This window comes from Colias philodice, chromosome 20, assembly GCF_061535455.1.
Source record: "Colias philodice isolate Cphi_HAF_F1 chromosome 20, ilColPhil1 Martin Lab GWU primary, whole genome shotgun sequence".
NCBI lineage: Eukaryota > Metazoa > Arthropoda > Insecta > Lepidoptera > Pieridae > Colias > Colias philodice.
The window spans coordinates 6,962,467-6,986,731 of NC_143105.1; the positions used below are offsets into that span (position 1 = coordinate 6,962,467).

At 31.9% G+C, this 24,265-nt stretch overlaps 1 protein-coding gene and 1 non-coding gene across 4 annotated transcripts in view; both read left to right on the plus strand.

The window, feature by feature from the left end:
- Positions 1-24,265, plus strand: part of trh (PAS domain-containing protein trachealess) — a 175,813-nt gene that overhangs the window by 67,792 nt on the left and 83,756 nt on the right. For 2 of the 3 annotated variants that reach the window (XM_089708058.1, XM_089708059.1), the window contains exon 5: positions 12,403-12,423. The exons of the other annotated variant lie outside the window; for it this stretch is intronic. In XM_089708058.1, the coding sequence (XP_089564184.1) occupies positions 12,403-12,423 (21 nt within the window). The remainder of the gene's footprint in view (positions 1-12,402; positions 12,424-24,265) is intronic. 3 annotated transcript variants of the gene reach the window in all.
- LOC149479544 (U4 spliceosomal RNA) lies at positions 22,793-22,931 on the plus strand. Its single transcript, XR_016317299.1, has one exon. It is a non-coding gene; the product is annotated as a U4 spliceosomal RNA (small nuclear RNA).

The following is a 24,265-nucleotide window of genomic DNA, read 5'->3' on the forward strand; positions in this document are numbered from 1 at the left end:
AGGGAGGGCTAATTTATTTCGTCTTAATAGGAATTTGGAAATTTCTTTTGTTTACTTTGCTCGAACAATTGGTTGTTCCGAAGATTTCATGTTCTTTTGTGGATTTTGATTGGATTAGTGTACGTATAAGGTAATACGGTTTTCTTTGATGTGTGGTTGTTTTTAGTGTATCGTGTTATTAGTAAAATGGCAAAAGCAACGTTTTTATTTGCTAAACGAGATCGAGTTTTCAAAATGTTGATGGTGTATTATGATTTAAAACTTAATTATTTCTTTGTGAGACTTTTAGTGCAATAATACATCTTGATTTATTTATACAAAAGGAAATGTTACCAAAGTTAAAAATATGATTAGTTTATAAACGGTAAAAATTTCTACACGATTTGCTATATTCGCTATATGAGAATAACCTAAAAGTTTTTTACAGCTGTCAAAAAAAAATTCACCACTCTTACAAAAAACACTTTCATCCCATGATATACTGGTTACAACCACAACTATTACTTAAAGCAATATATTTCGTAATATCATAATCTTACACCGAAATGCTTTTATATTCCGGGGGCGCTAAAAATTATTTTGCAAACAATATCTACGAGGCAATATGTACTTTATGTAGTGGTCTTTGAGTCTAAATTGCCTTGACAAAATGTAACAAAGTCAGCTTGTCCCTTAGTTTTAATCCAGGACTTATAACTTGATCCCGGGATCGGATGACCAACGTCACATTAAACCGGGATTTGGTCACTTGTAATACTAATTCGTTCCCCCGATTCGATTGAAAATGCTCCGTTTCTAGAACGTTCCATTTTGTGTTCAGAATTTTAACATTGGAAAGGAAATTTGCCGAAATACTCGTAGCAGATTTAAAATAGAAATATAATGACTGAAAGCACGAGGGGTTGCTTTTTAAGTAATTTATTAGGTCAATGTCTTTTTAATTATCTGTGGTCGGTAATATTCTCAAAAACTATCAGGATACTAAAATATTTTTTGTAGATTTTGCATGATTAAATAAAAATTACATACTGATGAGCCTTAAACTCCATCACCACAACAGCCCCATAGTATTCGAAAAATACAACCTTTTCGTAATGTCCTTCAATTCAGTCCTCAATTACTCATCTCAAAACCTACTAACACTGTAAAAAAATATAATATCCCTGCATTATTATTACTACTTTCTAAATACGAAACAATAAGAAGAGCCGGCTCCTTGCAAACAATTATTAAGGCGAGGCCACACCGTTTAAAACGACGCGTCGCTCCGTCTTGAGCGAGCCTAATTCTCTTATAAATATTCATGTACCTATTATAGTCGTCATATTGTGATACTTTGATTAAGTGTCTTCAACCCTCGGCTTCTGATTAATGGAGGTCGCAACGATTGTTCGGGCGGTGCCTTTTGACGTTTTTTACTGATGATAACGCGACGCTACTGTCTCGTTTTATTTTATTGGAGTTATTTGTCATTGATGTGACGGATATCAACGTTTAGAAGTTACTATTGTTACAGCTGGAGGAGGTTGGTATGATTTTTTTACGTTTTGACTTATTTAGAAGATGACTAAACGGAGTTATTTCACGTACATTACGTTGCCTTATAGGTTAATTTGTAATATTATAGTATTAAAATATATGTTACGTTTTAATTAAACTGCAAGATGAATGGTGCAATTACAATTTTAAATACTTTATAGGAAAGAATATAAACAAGTCATCGGTTATTTTTATGTACTTCCTTAAACCGATCAATAAAATTGATCATAATATATCTTGTGTAGTGTGTATCATTTTCCATCAATAAATAAAACTCTTATTAAGTTGAGAAACATATTTACGATGTTAAGAAAAAATAAAGAAAATCGCTCAATTCAACACAGTCCTCAATTTGTAAGACGTAACAAGATTCATCACCCTTGAGGTGCATCTAAATGTTTGATTTTAATTAACTGGATACGGTATTAATAAGTCGCTGTCGTGTCGCGCGTCAGTGCTAATCGCCGTCGCTTTATCTTGTCGCACCCTTATTAGCTAATGTGAAGAGTTGGCGCCAAATTTGAATATGGAATTCGAAGATTCCTTTTTTTATGAATCGGTATATTAGGCCAGTCACTGTTGTTGTAAATGAAGTATTTATTGTGCAATATTAAAGCTTTTAAATATTGTAAGATTTTCAAATTTAAATCCTTAATCGTTCTTGAATAAGTGATGTAACTAACGATTTTCTCTATATTAGGTACCTAATTATATAGACTTACATATTTGTAAAACATCAGTGTTAACAATGTATTATATAGATACATGTTTGTATGTAAATCAGCTTGGTATAATATATTACAAAATTGGCTAATCCCAATGCATAGAATTGGCTGAGACATCAAACTTGGATAATCAAAGTGTAGTCCCCCGGCGCGACGTGATTGACGCGAAATCAAAGATGGAGTAAGATTTTCAAAATCTATTTTCATAATAACATGGTAAATATATTTGTTTCTAATGCTTTAAATATTACTAACTAAAGTCATCGAAAATTAAGTTTTTAATTCTTCCGATCTATAAAAATATTATCCGAGGAGATGGCCTTGTCAAATATTCCAACAATTGCAATGTTTTACTAAACACGAAATTACCTATTGTATTACATTTATATTCTATTTTTATAATATGTATTATGAATTATCCAATAAGTTTTTATGTATGATAATAGAGCTATTTTAACACTGTACAGAAAACGTTTACAAAATTTAATTTATTAGCTAATTCTATACAACATAAATACATTTATTTATTTACCCTAAGCTCATGAAAAAAAAACACTATCATCACACAAAAAATATGTACCGTTTTATGGTAAAATGCTAAAAAACGTGCGTATACATCGGATAATCAGATGAAAGGCAAGAAACCCCTTTAAGTAATCCTTTCATAGCCTTAATCTAAGTCTGGAACATTTGCAGGGTGGCCATAAATAATACTCAAATAAATCGACATATGTAAATGTTGCCAAATTATTTATTGAGGGTGCATCTTATAGAGGTCGAAGGGCGTATAGTTCTTGGTTATAGCGCAGAGCTGTCTGTGCTCCGCGGTTTTACCCGCATTGCTCCGTTCCTATATTTGGTCTTAGCGTGATGGTTGGTTTTATGATCTAAGTATAAATGAATTATCTAACACTGAAATAATTTTTCAAATCAGACCCGTGGTTTATGAGATTAACACGTTCAAGCAAGGAAACAAACTCTTCAGCTTTAATATTAGTACATATATTAGGTTATAGTCTGTATAATTTTAGTATGTACCTATATCCGTGCCTATACGAGATACCTACCAGGAGATGTGATAGGTACTTATTTAAAATTATGAAATCATTATTAGACAAAAAACATTGTATATGATTATCGACATAAAGAGCCGTTCATAAAATACCAATATAGCAAGTTTGTTAAATAATTAATACCAAAGCCATTTCGTTAATAGCATAGTGAAAAGACCACAGGAAAAGACCATATTAAAAGGGAAAGTCTTACAGTGCAGAGGGAAGCTTTGAGTTCAAACTAAATTGAACAATCCGGATATCACTTACTTAGGTACTTTAAAATATGACAGCATATGTAGAACATAATTTCCATACACATTTGAAATTTAAGTTAAATGTAGCGAAAGAAGTTATGCAAATCTCTCAGTTAAGTTGAACTCTGATTAGAGGATCTGCAATGGTTTGTGAACGCACGCGCCGTTAACCTTCTGTTAAACGGTAACTGCCGTTTAAATTTAATTTCCTTTTTTAGATTGTGTCATTGTAGTTGTGACTTGTAATAGATAATTTTGTGAAACGTGTTTTATCTAGATTGAAGTGTAAATTTTTTTATTTTATATTTATTTAAATAAGTTTTGTATGTGTGGATTATAATAATTTATATTGGTGGTTGTTCAGTTGTTCTTCTACATTTCACCTCCACGTTAATTAAAAATTTCGAAAAAAGACGAGTGCATGAAAATTATTTTTCTAATGAAAGTATATTATTATTATTGTTAAAAAACAGTTTACCAATAATTTCTTGCAACATGCTCGGAATTTCCTTGCTGCTTTGGCTTATTATTAATTAATTTTTCTTCCTTTCGTTGACCTTTTACAATTTTAATTCTACAAACATATTTTAGATTCTATCACTAACTATTTTCAACCTCGATCTGTTCGCATATTTGACAATTCAGTGTCATCAGCATTAGCAGCCCCTCAACACACAATAAAACAATAATTAAATCCGCTGGGGTCACGGGAAAAAATCCAATTTTCTTTTACTGCCTCCATACTGTGGAATCTCCTTACTATGCAGTGTTTTGCGTAATGCCGCTTTTATGCTGTCAAGTGTTTGGAACATAGAAAAAAGGTTTTTTATAAGTTTGTGTATTGACTTGAAACCTTGAAACAATTGAAATAGTTTCCTGATTTTATGTTTGACACATTTCATTATTTGTAGGTACTTAGGTATAAACCCACTTAAACCTAATGTTTAGGCATTGTTTAGGGCCGATTTTTCAATGCTTGGATAAAAGTTATCCGTCCAATAAAGTATTACAAGATAATATTAAAATGTCACGTAAACTGTCAAATACGGGCAATTAGAATACTTACGTTTTTAAAATAGTAGTTTTATACATTATTCGACGAATAAGTTTTAACCAAGGATTGAAAAATCAGCCCTTTACAAGTTTACTTGTTTACACGGCATGAATTGTAATTTGTAATTTCTCTACAGCTTACTGATGTTATTTTATATTCATCACATGAATAAGGAGCCGTCATAATTATACATAAACATTTTAATTGCTTAAAAAACGTACGCCAATTATAATGAGCCAATAATAATATTTTGGAATACAGGACATGTTTAAATATTCAATTATTACTTTTAACTTGGACCCATTGAACATTAAATCGCGCTTGGCCAGTTTTTTGGCAACACAATGCGTTAACAACGTCTCTGTATAAATATCGATATCTTTTTATTCAACTCATTTCTATATTGCTAAACGCGACACTGACTTCGAATGCCATTCTTTTATCGTTAATTAATAAACAATCGTATGCTTCAGGTCGTAAATTTCAAAATTGAATACACTTGAAAAGATCTTGATAAGAATATCAGGTTCTATAATTTAAGCTTTATCTCAAGCAGATAGAGTTCATTTTACAATGCATTGCCGTAAAATACTGCTAAATGAAGTGTTCGAAAAAAGGTTGCGACTCATATAGGGTGTATTAGGTTTTAATAATGGTAGGATTGCATTGTTACCATGACTATTGGAGTAGGAAATATCTTATGAGAAAAACGCGTGAAATTCTTTCGTTTTGATGCGCCATTTTATTAGATTCGATTGTAGAGTCTGTATTGTTGAAGGCCTTATTGTGATGTGAAGCTTTTATGGTATCTCGTTTTATCTGATATCATTTAAAGATTTGAAATAAAGATTGATTTCTTGCAAGATCTTATAGGAAAGTATGGATTTTTCCAAAAATCGAGTTTTGATGCGCTGAAATGTTCTGATTACAGACTAGTCTGTATCTATAACTGCAGGTACCTATATTTTACTTACACGATAGATTATTTTTATCAATTTAAATACTTTTAGTAGAAATTACAAAGGTTTGTTTTCAAAAATGTTTGTGAATTTGTTTTGTATGTCGTCTAAGTTTTAAAACTGTTATCATGCGAGTTGCATCCTATTTCTTGCTACGTCATGCCAAGTATTAATGCCTTTTCATACATGTCTGTGGCCTTTTCTAATACGAATATCACACAACTAAATTAGTAAGAAGCAAGTTAATTCTCGAGAAGGCGGGAAAAATCCCCTGGCGTGTCGTACGGACCAACTTTATGATGTTCCCGGGTAAGATGGTGATAATGAGTGTGACGTCATGACTTTCTACTTAGAACTTGCGTAATTTGTTCTTATTAGCTAAATTGTTCTTTTAAAATTAGTGAAGTGAGGCCATCTTTAGTGGGATTTTATGGTGTTAAGTTTTTTTGAGAAATATTTGTAGTGGTAATATGACTTTGAAATTACTGTATTATTAGTAATATCACAGATAATATAATACAATACTAGAATATTATCAGAACATAGAACTGACTGAATATTGTAAAATCGATTAGAAATTAAAAATATTTCCAACGTTAACATTTTTAGCAAATTCTATGGTTTTAAAATATATATCTGTATTTGACTATCCAGTATGTACTAAATATCGAAGCAACGATAAAGATATTAAAAAATAAAAAACTCATGATGAAGTCAAAATCGTGTAGCCAGATCGTTAAATTTTACGCTAGCTATAATATGTAGTTATACCTACCTAACTTATAAGCTTACTTCAGAGTTTCAATTGACTCGGAAATAAGAATATTACATATTTTGTTATTATAGGTACATGTTAGATATAACTTTCCTCTTCAAAAATTCAAGAATTGCCAAAACATTCGATCATGCACCGGCTGTGTTCATGGCCTACCTATATATTATTTATCAATTGTATAAATTATTGGATCATATCCCTGGCTGACCCCAGGGTAGGGGTCATTTTACGAGCGATGTCTCTCTATTAGGATTTATAGACCACATTCGGGTACAATTTTCCGTTAGGTTTGCTTCTGAGTTTGGGAAGGTGAGTGTCTTTTTGAGTAACAAAATATGGTGTTGGAATTAGTTGTAAATCTTGATGTTCAAATAATATGATTTTATATTTCACTGGCTAATGTTAGTTGCGAAATCTTACATAGGTATACACCTGAATAAATATCGGTTTAAATAAATACCAATAAATTCTATGAAGTTTTGAAATTGATTTGATCAAGTTTTTCAATTTTCAATTTTCTTAAGATTATTGAAATATCGGCATCAACCTCTTTACTTACAAGCAGAGCTTTGAAAAGTTACTTCATTAATTTCATTTTCAACATATATTTTCATGCATAATATTTGTAATGACTTACATAAATATTTGCATTCAAAATTTCATCCTCTAAACAAATTTTTTGCATCAAAAAGCATCTTCAAGTGTACAAAGATCTATATTACCCTTATGCAGGATTCAATAGTGCGAATAAAATTGCAATGTACTTATATCGTATCCGAATAAAGTGTCGTAAAACAATGATGGTCATCCAATGTTCAGCGTCAAACCCAAAACTACCGTTTATCCTAATCCAATCACCTATATTCTGAGACAATTGGTTTTGGGTTGTAGTACAAGAATCACGCAAGAGCGATTCACGTTGTTCATTTAAATGTATTTTCGATATATGTATATCTTAATACTTACAGTAAAACATAAACATAGCATATAGTTAATATATATAACAGCCAGTCAGGTTCGTGAATAAATCGTTTTTGTTATTAAAAAGAAAATTTATTTATAATACAACTCGTGAAAGCCTCCATAACGTGTGCTCAAATAATTTAACTAGAGCATTTCCCTGTTAATTTTTGCAAAAATTTTACTTTACATCTAAATAAATCAGTCAAAAATAATTTCTGTACTTATCATAAAAAAAAAATCCTGAAAATCCAAAAGACCTATAAATTTGAACGATTGAATGAAAAAAGTGATACCTAGTTCAGTGAATTCATCGAATCGCATCAGCCTATACCCTGCTCCATTCAACCAGCCGATTGTCTTAACCCAAACAGCATCTAAAAATGCATCAGATAGCCAAACGGACGGTTATGTCTCATAAAATGTTGGGAAGTCCCGATAAGCTGTAAGGTCAGATGGTGAGTTAAATGGGACCTTAAATGGAATAAACTTGGACATAAAATTGTACTTGAATTGGTATAGGAAAGTGCGTCCTTGTGCAGAATTGTTTTGTTATAGAAATTTTGTGGTATGTGGAATTGTCACGTTGTATTTAGTTTTACATCATTGTTTCAGATCAAGATAATGATTATAATAGTTATGGTGGTATTCAAGCTTTTTTATAGTATTGAATTTTGGCAATTAGAAGTCTTTCAGAATTATTCCCTGCAGCTATTTTGGTTTTGGTATATAGCACTATAAGCAGAAATATCATGTTGCAAATATTCTTATTGATTTTCTGACTTAATGTTTCTTCTCTTAATATCAACTAGGTTTTAATGTTCTATTAATGACTTGTATTAAAGTGGAGTCTAGATAGGTTTAATTGATTTCAACCCTATGAAAAGCTAGGTAGTATTTTAATTATCATGAAAATTTTCAACACAAACGATGAAAAAATAATTTGATACTTTTATTTATCTTCTACATTTTGGCTATAGGTATACTCCATAAACAAAACTTCATCGATCAAATATCGCAAATATAATTTATTAAAATCGCTATCAATAAAATAAAAAGCACCTGATATACCGCATCCAATATAACACACATTTCTATTCATTATGTGGGGACGGGTCTCGTAAACCCGGCCCTGGGTCAGTCGATCGGCAAATTATGCAAAGTGTCCGGTCATTACTGACATCTACCGCTCTATCTTAGCAAATGTACTGCGGTTTAGAGGTTTTGATACTTTATAAGTTTATAATGTTCACTCAGATTTTTTATGATTATAATTTGCAAGGGAATCAAGTCTACGAATCATTCTCGTAGTAGTTAAGAGAAAATGAAGTGTGGGGGAAAATAATATAGATGTAAATCTTACAACCACATGTAGTATTGTTGTCGTATTAAATGTAAGCAGTCTAAGTCCTAAGAAATTTTAAAACGAAAAACCATAAGAGTTAAGACAAAAAATCTAATAATTCTTTCTTCTACTTACTTAAATAAAATATGAGTCTATTGTTATAATACCTAACTATAATAATAACTGCACACTTTATATTCTACACACCGAATGTAAATTTTTCCAAATGGCTCGTTTTTAAAGTATCAAGACATTTGATCTGCAAATAGTAGTTCTCGCCACGTGCGGGTTACTGCGGTCAGTATTGAGGGTAGTTTTATTAAGAATTACAATTATTTATTTACGCAGACTGATCCGAATGTATCTGTATGGTAATACGCGTTATTTGTTAGGGCGAACGCAATATTTATTCCATTCTTATGTTTATCTATGGTCAGGAAAGGGCGGCAAAATTGACAGCTGACATATTGGAAAAGATTCGTGCGTTATCTGTACCGATGATTTATTGTTTATCGTAATAGGAGAATCCGTCCTCCATTCGAGAGTTGCGAATTAAAATAAATAGAAGAAAATAATTCAAGAATGCAATAAAATTAAAGTTAGTGAGAAGATTTGAGTTCAATTATTAATGAATTTATTGTCCTGGCTAGATCCATTTATTATTGAAAGAGGATTTTAAAAGAAACGTATCTTTATATATGTTATATACCTATTACTCCACTAAAATGTAGATATTTATCTCTACTACGATCAAGTAGATAATATTATTAACGTGATATTATGTAAAATCTTGAAATATTTCTTCAACATTAATCAAATATTTCCAATAATCTTATAAAAGCAAACAACCTTGTTAGATCAGCTAACGATATTATGCAAATCGAATTATTATTCATACTGTTTTTCAAAAGGGTGTTTCTGTACCCTAATCTTACACTTCCAATCACAAACTTATAGACTGCGTTCCACACACATCAAATGTACTATTTTGAACCTTATCTTATACCACATTGAGTTCATTTTGTTTCTATCTTGTTTTAGAAGCGCAAACAATTTTGTTATTAGTAATGATATTCGCTCATAGATGGCGCTAGCGGCGATGCAAATTTTCTAGTAGCTTCCATTGATAAAAAATTGGGGATTCGGGAAATCTGATTGAGAAAACAGCTGTAAGTTATTCCAAGATATTATAATGTAATAAGATTAAGGTGTTCCCGTTATTATTTCATAATGTCTGTTTGATGGGCGGGTGATTTTGTTTGCAATGGCGCGAGATAATTAAATAACGCGTGACGTATTATGTTTTTAAATTAGTTTTCCTTTTTCTTTATTCTTTAGCTTATATCTGTTTCCTTATATGTATTTGATTATTATATTTTATGGTACAATATCTTTTTTCTGTTTGGTATTTTTATTTATTGTGCTCTTTATAATTCTAAATGGAAAAAATCGAAAGTACCTATGTACTTAAGTACTGAAATGAATTTCACTATGCATATAATATAATATTGTATTCTATATTATCCACACATATTAAGAAATATAATTATCTTTCCCATATCCCAATAAGCATCCCATTTCCTAGCTAATGTTTATGATTTTATGAATCGTAAGACGAGTCTCTCCCACGACCTCATGTTCAATGTGACCTCAAACAATTCCTGTATATTCTATTTCTAGAGGATTCTGTAGTAAACTATTTTTTTATAAATAAGTTACATTTAAAAGTGACTGATGTTAGTAATTATGTTTAAAATTTTTCATGTAATAAACACTTTGGGAAAATAAAATGTTGCTCAAAAATATACTGACTAAAAATGTTACTGAAATTATTCACTTTTAAATTTATAAAAGGATTGAATTTAAAATTATCAATTTTCACTTATGTTTTCACTTATGTTGCTTCACAATTATTAATTCTTAATTTAGAAACTTATTGCTTACGAACTAAACTTGAAAAAAAAATTGACAGAACTAATTTTCAATACATAATAAATAAGTTTCAAGCCTTTGGTGTTTAACAGTTGTTAAATAGGAAGGTATCGGAGTGCACAATACGTTAATATTAAATGATTAGTTGGGGTTAGTGCGTGCAATATCGGCGGATATAAATCATTGCGATGCGATGCTCTTGAGCTATGGATCTTGTTGCTTTTAAGTGGCAAATTGGAATTTATATTTGAATTAAATGAGAGAAATGAGTAATCTTTAAGGCGTTGTTTTGAAAATATATGTAGTGGACAACGACCTAAATTAATGACTTCAAATATTTTTAAATTCTAAGTGAATAGCACTCATTTTTTTATTTTAAATACATGACCATGCATAGTCAAAGTTTGCTCAAACATAAATCGATTGAACTATTAAATAATAACTATCGAAACGAAAACTAACAAAACGCCTGTTATTCATTAATTACGCTTTCAATTGGTGAAAAACATTCAAACTCGGTTTAATAGCGTTAATCCACACATACGAAACAAACTTTCTTCATTAATTAATAATTACCGTAGTGTTAAAAAATAAGTAAAATATGAAATATTAATACATTAGAGGCGACGGTCACTACATGAAGCCGAAAGCAAAATAATCTAGTTGGAATTGCGCGCCGCCTCCATTGTATTGCATATTACGTACGTCTTACTCTTAGGTCTTACTTCTGTTGTGATTTATATTGTTTCAATTTTCACAACGAAATACCGAAGCTTGTTTAAGATATTGTATTATAACTTTGTCTTTGAACAAGTATTGTTAACTTACAAATCAAAAAAGCTACCTATTTGCCGAAATCACTTTCATTTTTCCTATAGGTATTTCATGAGTAATTTGAGATATTTATTTACAATCTGTGCAATGGGGCATACAAATAAAATTACGTGATTGTTGTAATTTTTATATAGTGAATAGGTATGTTGATAGAAGGGTGGAAAAAAATTAGTGAGCAAAGTACAACAAAGAACAATATTGAAAAATGTCTTGGTCACTATGTTGTATCAGCTCTAATAAAATGTTTTAGGTTGATAAAGTATAAAAATAACTTATAATGGAAATCTATTACTTACAATAAGTTATTTTTACACCTGAAAAACTGTAGGTACGGAACGGTAAAAGCTAACCTTACCTACTACCTAAGTAGTCGAAGTTTTAAATTTTGATCATACCCAATTACTTCGGTAAATTTCTCTACAAAAAAGAGAAATGTAATCTACATTTCGAAATAATCCCTTTTTATTTTTTTTAAGTATGTCATATATTTATATCTTCACAATCCATACTAATATTATAAATGCGAAAGTAACTCTGTCTGTCTGTCTGTTACTCAATCACGCCTAAACTACCGAACCAATATTCATGAAATTTGGTATGGAGATATTTTGATACCCGAGAAAGGACATAGGCTACTTTTTATCCCGGGAAAATGACACAATCCCGGAAATCCCACGGGAACGGGAACTATGCGGGTTTTTCTTTGACTGCGCGGGCAAAGCCGTGGGCGGAAACCTAGTAATATATAAAGAAAAACTAAAAATTAGTAAAATATCTTATCACACAAAACGTAGTAAGTGCACACCGCCATCTATTGGTGTAAAGATGAACTACACATGACAGCGGCTCAGTTTAGTTCCGCTACTACGAAAGAGATGGCGCTACCGTCGGTATACGAAAATATTATTAATTCTTTTATTATGTAGAAAAGTTTTGATTTGTATTAATGTTTATAATTAAATTGTTTCAGATACTTTGCACAAGAGAACTGGTAAAGGACTTTATTTATTAAATTACATTTATTTTCTATTTTTATATAAATTTCTTACAATTTTTGCTCTTAGATTTTACGAATAGGTATTTTATTAAAATATACCTAAATTATAATATTACGATGGTAGATTATAAATTAAAATTTTCCCTTCACTTTGGTTTGTTATTTCGAGGTTTGCTTTTATACAACGGGCAGCTGTTAACTTGAAGTTTACGGACCTATAAGATTTAACCCTCTAATGCTGTAAGTACTTTTAATTCTCAAGACAGTGCTCATTTAATGGAAGGCTTGCCACTTAACGGACCTTGAAACAAATACTTTTAAGTTAAATTAAGTATAATTGTAAGATGCGCTCTTTCGTAGCATTTAAACGTTTTATAAATTCGAGAGCGTTTTTATATGTGCCGTGAAGGTTTTTATTTTCTGTGCTTTTTTATGTTTTTAAAATACGATGACGTCATAGCCTTAATAGAAATCGAAATTAAAATTAGCATCTTGTATCCATATACTTTTTATACCTATTATTACTAGATTATGCTCCAATTCCGATGTAAAATAGAAAATATAATTTTTGACATTCAAATGGAATGTCTGTGAATGGAACCAACATTTTAATATAGACGCCTAACAATAAATCGTTGAAAACTATAAAAAAATATTTTAATGTTTTTTAGGCAAGAACTTAAAAAATAAGATCGCGTTGCTAATTTAAAGACATGTCAATATTTTAAACGGGCACACATAACAATTTATTTATAAGATAATTTGGAGACTTAAAGAACAGATTCCTTTATGGCAAATTACGTTTTCCGTTCAACACAAATAAATCGACATCTTTGATCCCAATTTATGCAGTAGCGATCCCAACCCCCGCGATATTGACAGGGTTAATAATAATGGATAGACACATTGGTCGAGGGGCTTAATAGACCGCGTGTTATGATTTAAGGATCAGCTATATTGACGGCGTTAGAAGTGTTAAGCTTTGTTAAAATATGTTTTAGTAAGAAATAAGGTAAGGTTAAGGTTAAGGTAAGGTCTTAAGCTTTTTTCTTTATTCAAAATAGCATAGTTAGACTGTAAGTAAAGCTATTTTTTCTTTTTTCTATTATTTATATTCGATATTGATTCAGATTTAAATACGTAGGTAGAAAATTCATAAATACCTACTGCCTTGAGCAAAATTACTAAAGTAATACGCAATGTAATATGCATTATTATAAATCTCTTTTTACGTTGTTCATCTCATATTATTTTGTTCCTCTAACCAATAAAAAACATTGAAAAGCACAACGAATTTTCATATTTTTCACAAATGCTCCCAAGAACAACGGCAGCCTTTTTATTAGGTATTAGGTAATTTATTTCTAATTCTAAATCTATAAAAAGAATAATACCCAATCCTGTATTCCTCATCATTAAATAATATAAAAATAAATTGTAGGGGGAGTTTTGGGGTAAAAGATAAGATATGAGATTGGGATAAAGAGATATATTTATTTTAACTGTAATGGGATGAGGTGGTGAAGCTCCGCCCGGTACGGAGTCCGAATGCGAACTGAACTGTGTGTTAAAACTTAAAATAATAATTAATACAATATAATAAAATATGCACCATCGACGCATTGCATTCCGGGAACATGTACCTATTGTCTGTACGATTAGGTAATCGTACATGTTCCCGGGGGAGAAAAAGGTGAAGGTTAGTAACTTGATGAAAGATGAACTTAAAACTAACAAGGTGATATTACAATTTTGTGTCTATTTACTAAATGATTGTGTTAGTTATGATTACAAGATGAAGATACAATAATTATAAGATTAAGATAAATTTGTTCTTTACGATAGGGTTACAAGATTATGTTACAATTGTTTTTTATAATAGCGTTACAGAGATTCACATAAGTTGGGAAGCGAAAACACTCGAAAGATTTGGTCATGTTTATTTACGCGCACATCACACTCACTATTTCACTAACACTTGTCACATAATCACTTTTCACTGGGGTTGGAGGTGGCCGGGCGGGGACCGCGACACTGGTCGCAGCCTCCACCGCCGGCTCTGCTGAAGCTCGTTGACGAAGCAATTGTTTCCAAAACGTTATTATTTCCACAAACAACCACAACAACCAAGATTCCAATTAAAATATACTCATACAGCTCCCATATCAAACGAATCACTCATAATTAATAAAATGTTATTAATATATTCCATTTCGCCGAACTCGTGCACACGCTGTAATATTATAGCGTCGCATTGTGTTTAAATGTTTTCTTATCATGGGACATATTGTTTTGAGATATGAATTCTATGTTTTCGAGGTTTTAATTTCTTCCTTATCATAGTCGGTAGATTCATTAATAGTATTTATATTTGTAGATAACAGTGATAGCTTAACAATAGATCGTTTCATAGTAAGATAGTAAGATAATTATAATCATCACATTATTTTATAATGTAATCTCAGCTTATAAAGGGATCAAAGATTTTCAATATTTCGGACAAAAATTGTCGCTTTGTAGGATTTGAGATCAATTCCGCCCGTACTTAAATTGGCGCCATCTAAAAATTAGGATTTGAAGATCATGTTGCAGATTAGGCGCTCTATACATGAGATCATTAAGGGTTAATCCATTTAAGGTTTTCGAACACAACTCGCAAGACTGTAGTTGATGACTCCGCGCGTAAGGTGCGCGGTAGGTCTTGGCCTTAAGTCGGCGTGCGACACACAGGGTATCATATGTCTGAGTTCTTTGTATTCCGATATGAATAGCTTATTCTCGCGTGCTAATTGACGTTGTTTTATTAATTTTTTGTTTTCTAATTGCATAAATTAGGCGATACATTTAAGATTTTGACGCACCCAATTTTTCTTCTAAATTTTCTTTTAAAGGTCTCCCTGAGATAGATTTAAAGTAAGATTTAGAGTAAAGTTCATCCTTCATTTCCCATAACTGCTGGATGTTGCTATTTAAATTAAGATAACATTGATATATTCATTTTTACGGGGTATTTTTTAAAGTTGAGATTTTTGAGCCCTGATCTAGAAGCGCTCTCGTGTTAAGGTGAGATCCATCTGCTGCTTGAACCTTGATAATTGCAGTAGCTAGTAGTAGGTATTTCGCTGGGGTCACATGGACGGGATACTAATGTGTTCATATTTTCTTGTTGCTGGCGTAAAGGTTTCGAACGAGGCACGTGGAACCTCGAACGTGACGCTTCCGGTGTCATATTTTGTGACGTGAAACATTCATGTAAAAGGGTATTATGATTTTTATTACATTGCTTACACAATATCTGTGAAAAGCATTTCATTCCTTTGTGGTAATGTAGGCAGTTGAGGCAAAGTTTCATGTTTTCAACCGTTTTTCTTCGCTCATTAGGATGCATTTGTAATAACGTCGGACATGTATAAAGGCGATGTTCGCTGGAATTGCATATCGGACACCGCTTGCGTTTTACATTTGTTATATTATTGGAATAAGTTACTTGCGAAATAGCATGATTTGTAGAATATGGATTATTAAAACTCTGTTTAAATTTATTATTATAACTTTTAGAAAAGGATGATTGATTATTATAGTTTCTTAAATGTGTATGCTGATTTGATGATTGATTAAATGCTTTTGTAGTGTAGCTTTCATGCTTTTTTCGTGAGGTCTCTAGCGTCATAAACTTGGTTTCTAAATACTGTAGAAAGTCTTTCAATACAGGAATTTCTCTTGGCGACTTTAAGGATTGCATATAATCATTGTATGTCTCTGGGTCTAACTTCTGAGATAATATACAAACAAGAAAAGGGTCCCAAGATGACACATTAATTCCAAGGTTTTTAATTGCATTAATGCTCTTATATGTAACATCATGAATCCGTTTAATATGTTGATACGACTGATATTGAAGATTGGGGATATTTAAGAGGTCATTAAGATGAGATGTAAAGATTAATCGCTTATTATCGTAACGATGACTGAGAATATTCCAAGATATGAGATAATTGTCGGAGCTGATTTGGAGATGTTGGATCATTTTTTCAGGCTCGCCCTTAACTTTACTCTTGAGAAACTGTAACTTTTGTGCATTAGATAGTGACGGATTATTGTGAATAGTTTCCATAAATAGATCTTTAAAGGAAACCCATTGCATGTCATTTCCTTCGAATGTAGGCAGCTCTACTTTTGGGGTTGATTTTTCAATATGAGATAGAGAATACATCTTTTTATTAATATCTGTTTTTAACTTATAGTAATGTTTTTCATAATTAGTAAATTGTTCTTCATATTCTGTGTTCGTTCCGCTCAATTCGTTTTCTAATTCCCAATGCAAGGTATCAATTGCCGACCAGCGGATTTGCAAGGACTTTAGGATATCCTCAAATTCCCACTTTTCCGACATAAGATCAAGATTTATGTTTGAAACAGTTCGCAAAAAAGCCTTGAAATTAGTTGTTTGTTTTTTCATAAGCTCTTCCGTTTTATTCATATTAGAGATATTGTTGGGAGGTTTTTCTTGATATTCATGAGAGGTTGACGGGGTTTGAAAGGTTGGAGGTTGTAATTCAGGGGTTTCTAAAGATTTATAATTTTGCAAGGCTGTCTTTATGTTATTGTATTTTTTCTTAATTTGATCATATCTATTGAATGCAAAATACTCATGAGAGTGATCGTTAAAAGATAGAAGTATCATATGGTTGTTGTGGAAGTCTACAAAATATTGTTCTAGCGTTTCTAGTCTTCGTCGTATATAATCGGAAGTCTTTCGCTCCGCTCCATCCTTTTTAAAGTTTATATGTAGCTTATCCAATGCATCTATTAATTGCTCTTGGGTAGCTAAAATATCCTCCATCGACATGTTTGAAAATAAGAGATAAAATAACAAAACCTTACTTGGCTAGCTTCAAGTTACGCTTACGCCGCGCCGAGATGTGAATTATTCCGTCGATGTGTAGAGATGCGATGCCTTTCCAGGGCACCAAGGTTGAGATATGAAGATGTGTGGTGCCTTCCTTAAGCACCGAGGTTGAGGTGTGGTGTCTCCCCAAGACACCAGGGTAGAGATGTGGAGATATGTGTGGTGCCTTCCAAAAGCACCGAGGTTGAGGTGTGGTGTGTGAACTGTGTGTTAAAACTTAAAATAATAATTAATACAATATAATAAAATATGCACCATCGACGCATTGCATTCCGGGAACATGTACCTATTGTCTGTACGATTAGGTAATCGTACATAAATATATTATTATCTCATTAAAGCACAAAGTTTGAACCGCGTACGCGTGTTCAGGCATCTATCTTGCGACTCGGAGCCAATTTAAATGCAAATGCAGGCATCTAGAAGCATACCTGAGTAGATTTTAATATTTCAAGTTATATTAGACGCTCCTGGAGAACTTTATTAGTGCTAATAACTAGATAAATGATGAATATTCAAGTTTTATTACTGTATGTATGTATATTGTATTTTATTTAGTTATTACGAGAACAAGATGGTAATTGGCAAAAAGTTCTTAATTTTTTTAAGGCTTAGGATTTTTAACAAAGACATGTGATGAAGTAGGATATAAATAATTTTATGGTTATATTCTAATATGCTTATAAAAATTAATGACCAATATAATAGACTGCAGACTGACTACTTTAACACACTCTTGTTGGTAGGTATTCATCGAAAATAAGATTGTATGCGAAAGATATGTACCTAGGTATAAGATGATTATAGTGTACCTAAATATAAATGAATTCTGTTCTCAAAACTAATTTAGCTTAAAGAAATAGCTAATTGCTATAGTTACGGTAAGATTTAAGTTTCATGAAGCATAAAGATCAATGACATTTAATTTTCCGAGACTAAAATGTAGGTGCTAAATTAGAGTTAAAATAGTATAATTAAACACACAGTGGAGTATAGTCGGTAGGCCAACTGCCTATGGTTCATCAGTTATCTGTGTATCTGTGGGAGTCCGACATAACCTACGGCCTTTTCCCCGAAGGCCGTAGGTATGCAGGAGCATTCTACACTCTGAAAAAAAGTATAATTAAACAAGGTAATTTTTTATACCAACGCAAAAATAATATTTGAATTCTTATGCAACTATTATTCTATGTAGGTAGTCTAAGGGATTCTTTCCGCAAAAAACTGTTCAGAGTTTTCTTAACAATCGATATTTTTCTCATAAAATTCGTGTATTACAAACCAAACTGCGTTCTAAACAATAAATCAAATTAAATTCCTTAAGTATAAAGGATTTTTCTCAGGACCAAAACAAATTCGGAGATTTTGAGTTCATTTCAGTCTATTTGTTCGGATGCCGAGAGGGCGAAAACACATTAGTTTAAATTTAAAAATGTCATTTCGTTAAAGTATCTAGGGGTTGTTTTCGTATAGGTTTTTGGTCGCAATTGATCGATCTTATTGGAAATTTGAAAATTTTTTTTAAAAATAATAATTAATAAGCTCTTATTTTTTGACGAATGGAGAATTAACTGCGTAGATAAATGGGTACGTGAAAAAAGTTTAACCCTCAAAATATGACACAATAGTCAGACCAATTTTTAGGACTGTTTTACTTATATATGAAATAATAATGATTATAAAAACTTTTAGAATACCTACCTATTATCACTCAAAAAATAAATTATGAAAGACTAAAAAGTAAATTCAGTTAAAATTTTTGATAATTAAAAATTGTCGATAAATAGGTGCCGGCCATTTTACATATACCTACCTATATATTTCAAATAAAAAATCCTACCTATTGAAGCGTGTACCAACGACACTAATAAATAAGGCCGAGTGCAGCCAGGTGCGTAATTCGCGAACACTCCGGGGAGTGTGTACGCGCCCTTATGCTTGCGGAAAAAGGATTGCCCGTTTTATTATTTTTATTAGCTATCTCTTGTTCTCAATTGCTTTGTACAGGGTGTGGGAGCTGAAATTGTTAAAAATGTTAGTGATTGGATAAATTTTGGTGATTTTATATTTTACAGAAATAAATTTTGGTACAGAAAATAATAAAAATCTTTAAGTTTTACTTTTAGGCTTTCAAATAGGTAAGTTAATATTTTCTATTAGCTTGTTTTTGTTAATTTATTTATTCGCGTATTATAGCAAATAGCTGTGATGCTCAATAAAGTACATAATGATTACATTTACTTAAATGAAGAAGTAGAATGATAAAGCTATCATAAAAACAATTTTATTATGAGCCGACACCTGCCTAAATTAATACGTTAAAAATAAAAAAATACATTACAATTCCAAACTTTAAATGTTACCCAACAAATTTTAAACACTCCGTATAAAGCTGAACAATACAAAAATATGTAAAACGAAGCACCTTGCGTACAAAAATTGTTACCCGTGTAATGACAGTTTAAAGCCCACGATCCGCGCCATTTGCCAGCCGTATTGTTTAAATACGCGACCAATTTAAGAAGACCTCCCGGTACAATGCGGCTGAAAAACGATAAAACTTTTTAAAGTGTGTTGGTTATGTCAATCGGGATTTATAAAAACGTTTTGATAAAATATGTAAATGTGAATTAATGAAGAAAATATAGATCAATTGAATTATTAAACTTTAAAATATCTAAATGAATTCTTTGAAAACTCGTATATAAACTGAGTTATAATTTTGAGTAAATTTCGTTAACTGTAAACTGCAAACTTCGACCTATTCTGATGTATTAGCGCAACAGAATTTTGAATTCAATAAAAGTCAGTAATAAAAATATTTGACTATACATTTATGTCGTAAAGTAAACTGCACAATAAAACTCGGAGTTCATTTTACACTGGTCGCTGTAATGTCGCGCCTTATTGTCTATTGCACTGGAATCATAGACACGAGTTTTTATTATCTGTGGGGGCGTTTTAAAGTAACTCGCTCAAGGGTTGTTACAAGGGGTGTGCTATCTTCTAATGTTTTTTGATTAGTAAGCGTTTTTATCTCTTGGATACGATGTACTTCTTTAAATGTCTCTAAATTGTGGTAGGAATTTTTATTGCGTATTTTTATTTGTTCTGTGCCGAATGTTAAATATGTATTTAAAAAACGTATGACACTGTTTTATATTTAAATCAGGAGAATGTTGATGTTTGTGAAAAAGTTGTTTATTATCTCAGGATTTAAAATAATTATTTCAAAATGTGGCTACTTCTTTAAAAAATATTAAATTACCATGCCAGGATGTGTTCGCAGTAAGTAATTTTCAATTTGACAGCCACTATTTGGAATTTTTTTACATACCTACTCGTATAGGTAAATAAAAATTCCTTATCAATATAGACATCAAGAAATAAGAATATATTTATAGCTCTATACATACACTATATCTACAATCTAACAGCCAAGGTGTAATAAATTGTTGCCCAACTGTTGGCAGGAAACGGTAGTCGATATAATTCCTGACTAGAATTAATAACCCTGTCACCACGTTAGCCAAGTGTACATAGTAATTACATTTCACATATTTTGTTAGAGGCGATTGTTTCCTTTGATTATATTATTACGTAATGCTTTTTAATAGTTTCTTATTAGAATTTGCTTGCATTCAGGTTTTTTTATAGGACAAAAATACAATTAACATAAATAGTATGTCTGATTTATGTAAAGAATTATTTCATTCTTTTCATTTCCTTCCGTAAACTTTCATTTTCATGATCAAAATGTTCCAATGCCCTTTAAGAAGTTTCATCTCAATATGAAAATCCGTTCAGAGCATCAGACATGTCACATACACATGCAGCCTTTTTTGATTTACCAAAAAAATCATAAAAACATAAAAAATGTTAACAGCATTAATCGAGTCAGCTAGTTAAAAAAACACGCAAACAAATAGAAGACAACTCCCAGTGGTAACGAAATTTCCATACTTGTAATCTTCGACTTGAAGCAAATAAAGCAGAAATAAAATATGTAAATTGTATACAGCGAAAAAGTGGAAAACCCTCTGAGGTGCTCTAAGTGGCTACGTAGCCAAGTGCCAAGTGGTTCAAAGAAAAATCACGGCAGATGAATTTTTTACAACATTTTCTTTGCGGGATGTTTTAATGTTTATTTATGTGAGGGGTTAATATTAATGGCTATTGGAGATACCGGTTTGTTTGATTTATCGCGACTTTTGGATTAGGTACGTTTTCGAGGATCTCGTATGTTTTTTAATGTTTCATTGGAAAACAAATTGCGAGTGTGAAACTTGTCGTTCTTGAAGATTGGTTGGCGTCGTGAGATATGTAGATCGTGGATCGTTTTATAACAATGAAATAACTTCAAAAAGATACAATTATTCCTCCAAAAGTACGAATCAAAGTATAATATGATTTTAACAGATGAAACGGCAAAACAGTTTTTCATCATCTAATATACATACTATACTTAACCTAGAATGCAAAATATTTGCTAAGAAAATCGACTTATTTTCCAGGCAAAACCACGGCGTCCATCTAGTATCAAATATGTCCAAAAATATTCATAGTTCGGATTACACAAATCTCTGTCCATCAGGCGGCTTGACGTTCTATCGCAAAAAATCTGACAAGACAAATGACAGCTGCTACCAGCGACCAGCCTACGTTGACCCGTCATGACCAGCATCCTAATAACAATTATTATGAACGTGTATAATACGAGGGGTCTAGCTATAGTGGTCGGTGGGCTTCTTAAAAGGGGAGTTTGACAAACGATTGCACTATCGTATAGTTAATAAATGTTAATTCTCCACGTTTCTATATGGGATAAAATGGAAGAAAATTCATAATATTTGGTTAAATAAATCGTTTATTGTTTGATATTGCTCTATCAGCGTAAATTTAACACTAACTGAACTACAACTAGTATTCAAATAAATGTTTCACACACTCTAAAAAGACATAACAGCGGAGGTTTGTCCATATAAAGGAGTGTCATAGAAGAGCCCCATTATGTTCAACTTTATGGCTATTTTCACAGTAACGTAGTCGGTCAGAACGCACCTTATGCATATTTTATTACACTCGATAAAATAAATAGTCTGATTAATAAGCTGGGCATGTTTCGCTACTGGCGGAGCACTCTGTATGGCCGGCGTGTCCTATTTCTGAAATGTGCAGTAACGGTTTACGCGCGTGATCGAGGTACCATTTGTATTTTGACATTCGGAGAAATTCGGCCGCGGATGTTGACCAATCGAACACCGCGCTGCGCCATTTGCATCGTTTCTCTTTTTAAATATTTAAATTGTATGGAATTTGATGTTATTCTCTGTGACTGTACACTTATCAATGTTGCGATATGATACCGCTAGATGGCGCTACTATACGGTTAGATCGCGCTATAGAAGTTTTTTCCGCGAGGGTACATAATAATTTTTGAGTGCCGTTCGGGCTAACTTTGCGCAGAGGCAATATCGTAACCAATGAGGTTAATCCGAGGTGCGATTATTGCTAGTTGAAAACTTTACCAATACCCCGCCGTGTGGACGTGAAATACCGTCCGCTATGGCAATTTTTGAACGGCCGTTAAGGCCTTATTAAGCTGTTAATCATCACAATTACATCATCTAGGTACATACGATAGAATATGGAAAATGATAGATTATCAAAAGTAGACATGCGCAAAACAGTACGTCAAATAGTAATGCAACATCACGCATCTCTTCCACGGAAGTGATATTACTCCGTAACATCACACATTACCCGATCGATTTTTAATGAAATGATGACATTAATAATATTATAATGTTTATATTATATTAATGGTGATATGTGAAGTATTACAGATCATAATATTGAAAAATAGCAATAATAACTGCAATACTTATTAGTTATTTTATTACATACTAGCGGTCCGCCCCGGCTTCGCCCGTGGTACATATTTACGTTCTCTCTACATAAGAACCATCCTCGTACTTCAGTGAATATAATAGAAAAGAATTATCGAAATCGGTTCAGCCGTTCACACGTGATGCCGTGACAACGCGAAACGGGTGCAGACCCGCCGCCTTTTTATAGCTCCCGCAGCGAAGCGCGTCGAACGCGGCAACTGATACACAAAAATAATCCTTATGGCATGATTCTGTATTCTCGCGCGATGACTTATAGCGTATTTCATGTCTGTATAACTTTGGTGTTTCTACACCGATTTACATGATTCTTTTACTATAACCTGCCCAGGAGTATGAAGAATAATTGTGCCAAATTTGGTTAAAATCCGTCGTGTAGTTTTTGTTTCTATAACGAATATATAGACAGACAGACAGACAGACAGACAGACAGACAAAAATTTTACTGATTGCATTTTTGGCATCAGTAGCGATCCCTTATCACCCCTTCATAGTTTTTTTTTAAATATATTTCATGTACAGAATTGGCCTCTCTACAGATTTATTATAAGTATAGATTATCGTAAAATTACAATTTAAGTAAATATTTAAAAAATGTAGTTGATTTTCCTTCATACTTGGCCACGTACTTTATGTTGTTTGTTAATAATTGTAATGAACGCAAGCAAATGTAAAACAAAATAAAAAAAAGTGAGTGATGCGAGTGATGTTTGTAACTGATGCGTAATGCGTGATGTTGCATTACGTGTCAAAGTGATATTACTTTTGTATTATTACACGCATTACCTACCCATGTCTAATCAAAAGGTTATTGTGCTATTATTATCAAGAATCCAAAATAATTGGGATGAGACGAATGCCCCGGAAAATGGTTCCACAATCCCTGAACAAAATCAAATTATACAGATTGCAGTGTGTTTGCTTGAAATAATAAATCTGTATATATTTACAAATACCACATAAACATTTTTGTTTAGATTAAAATTACAATTTTACATATGAATCTATAAAATAAGAG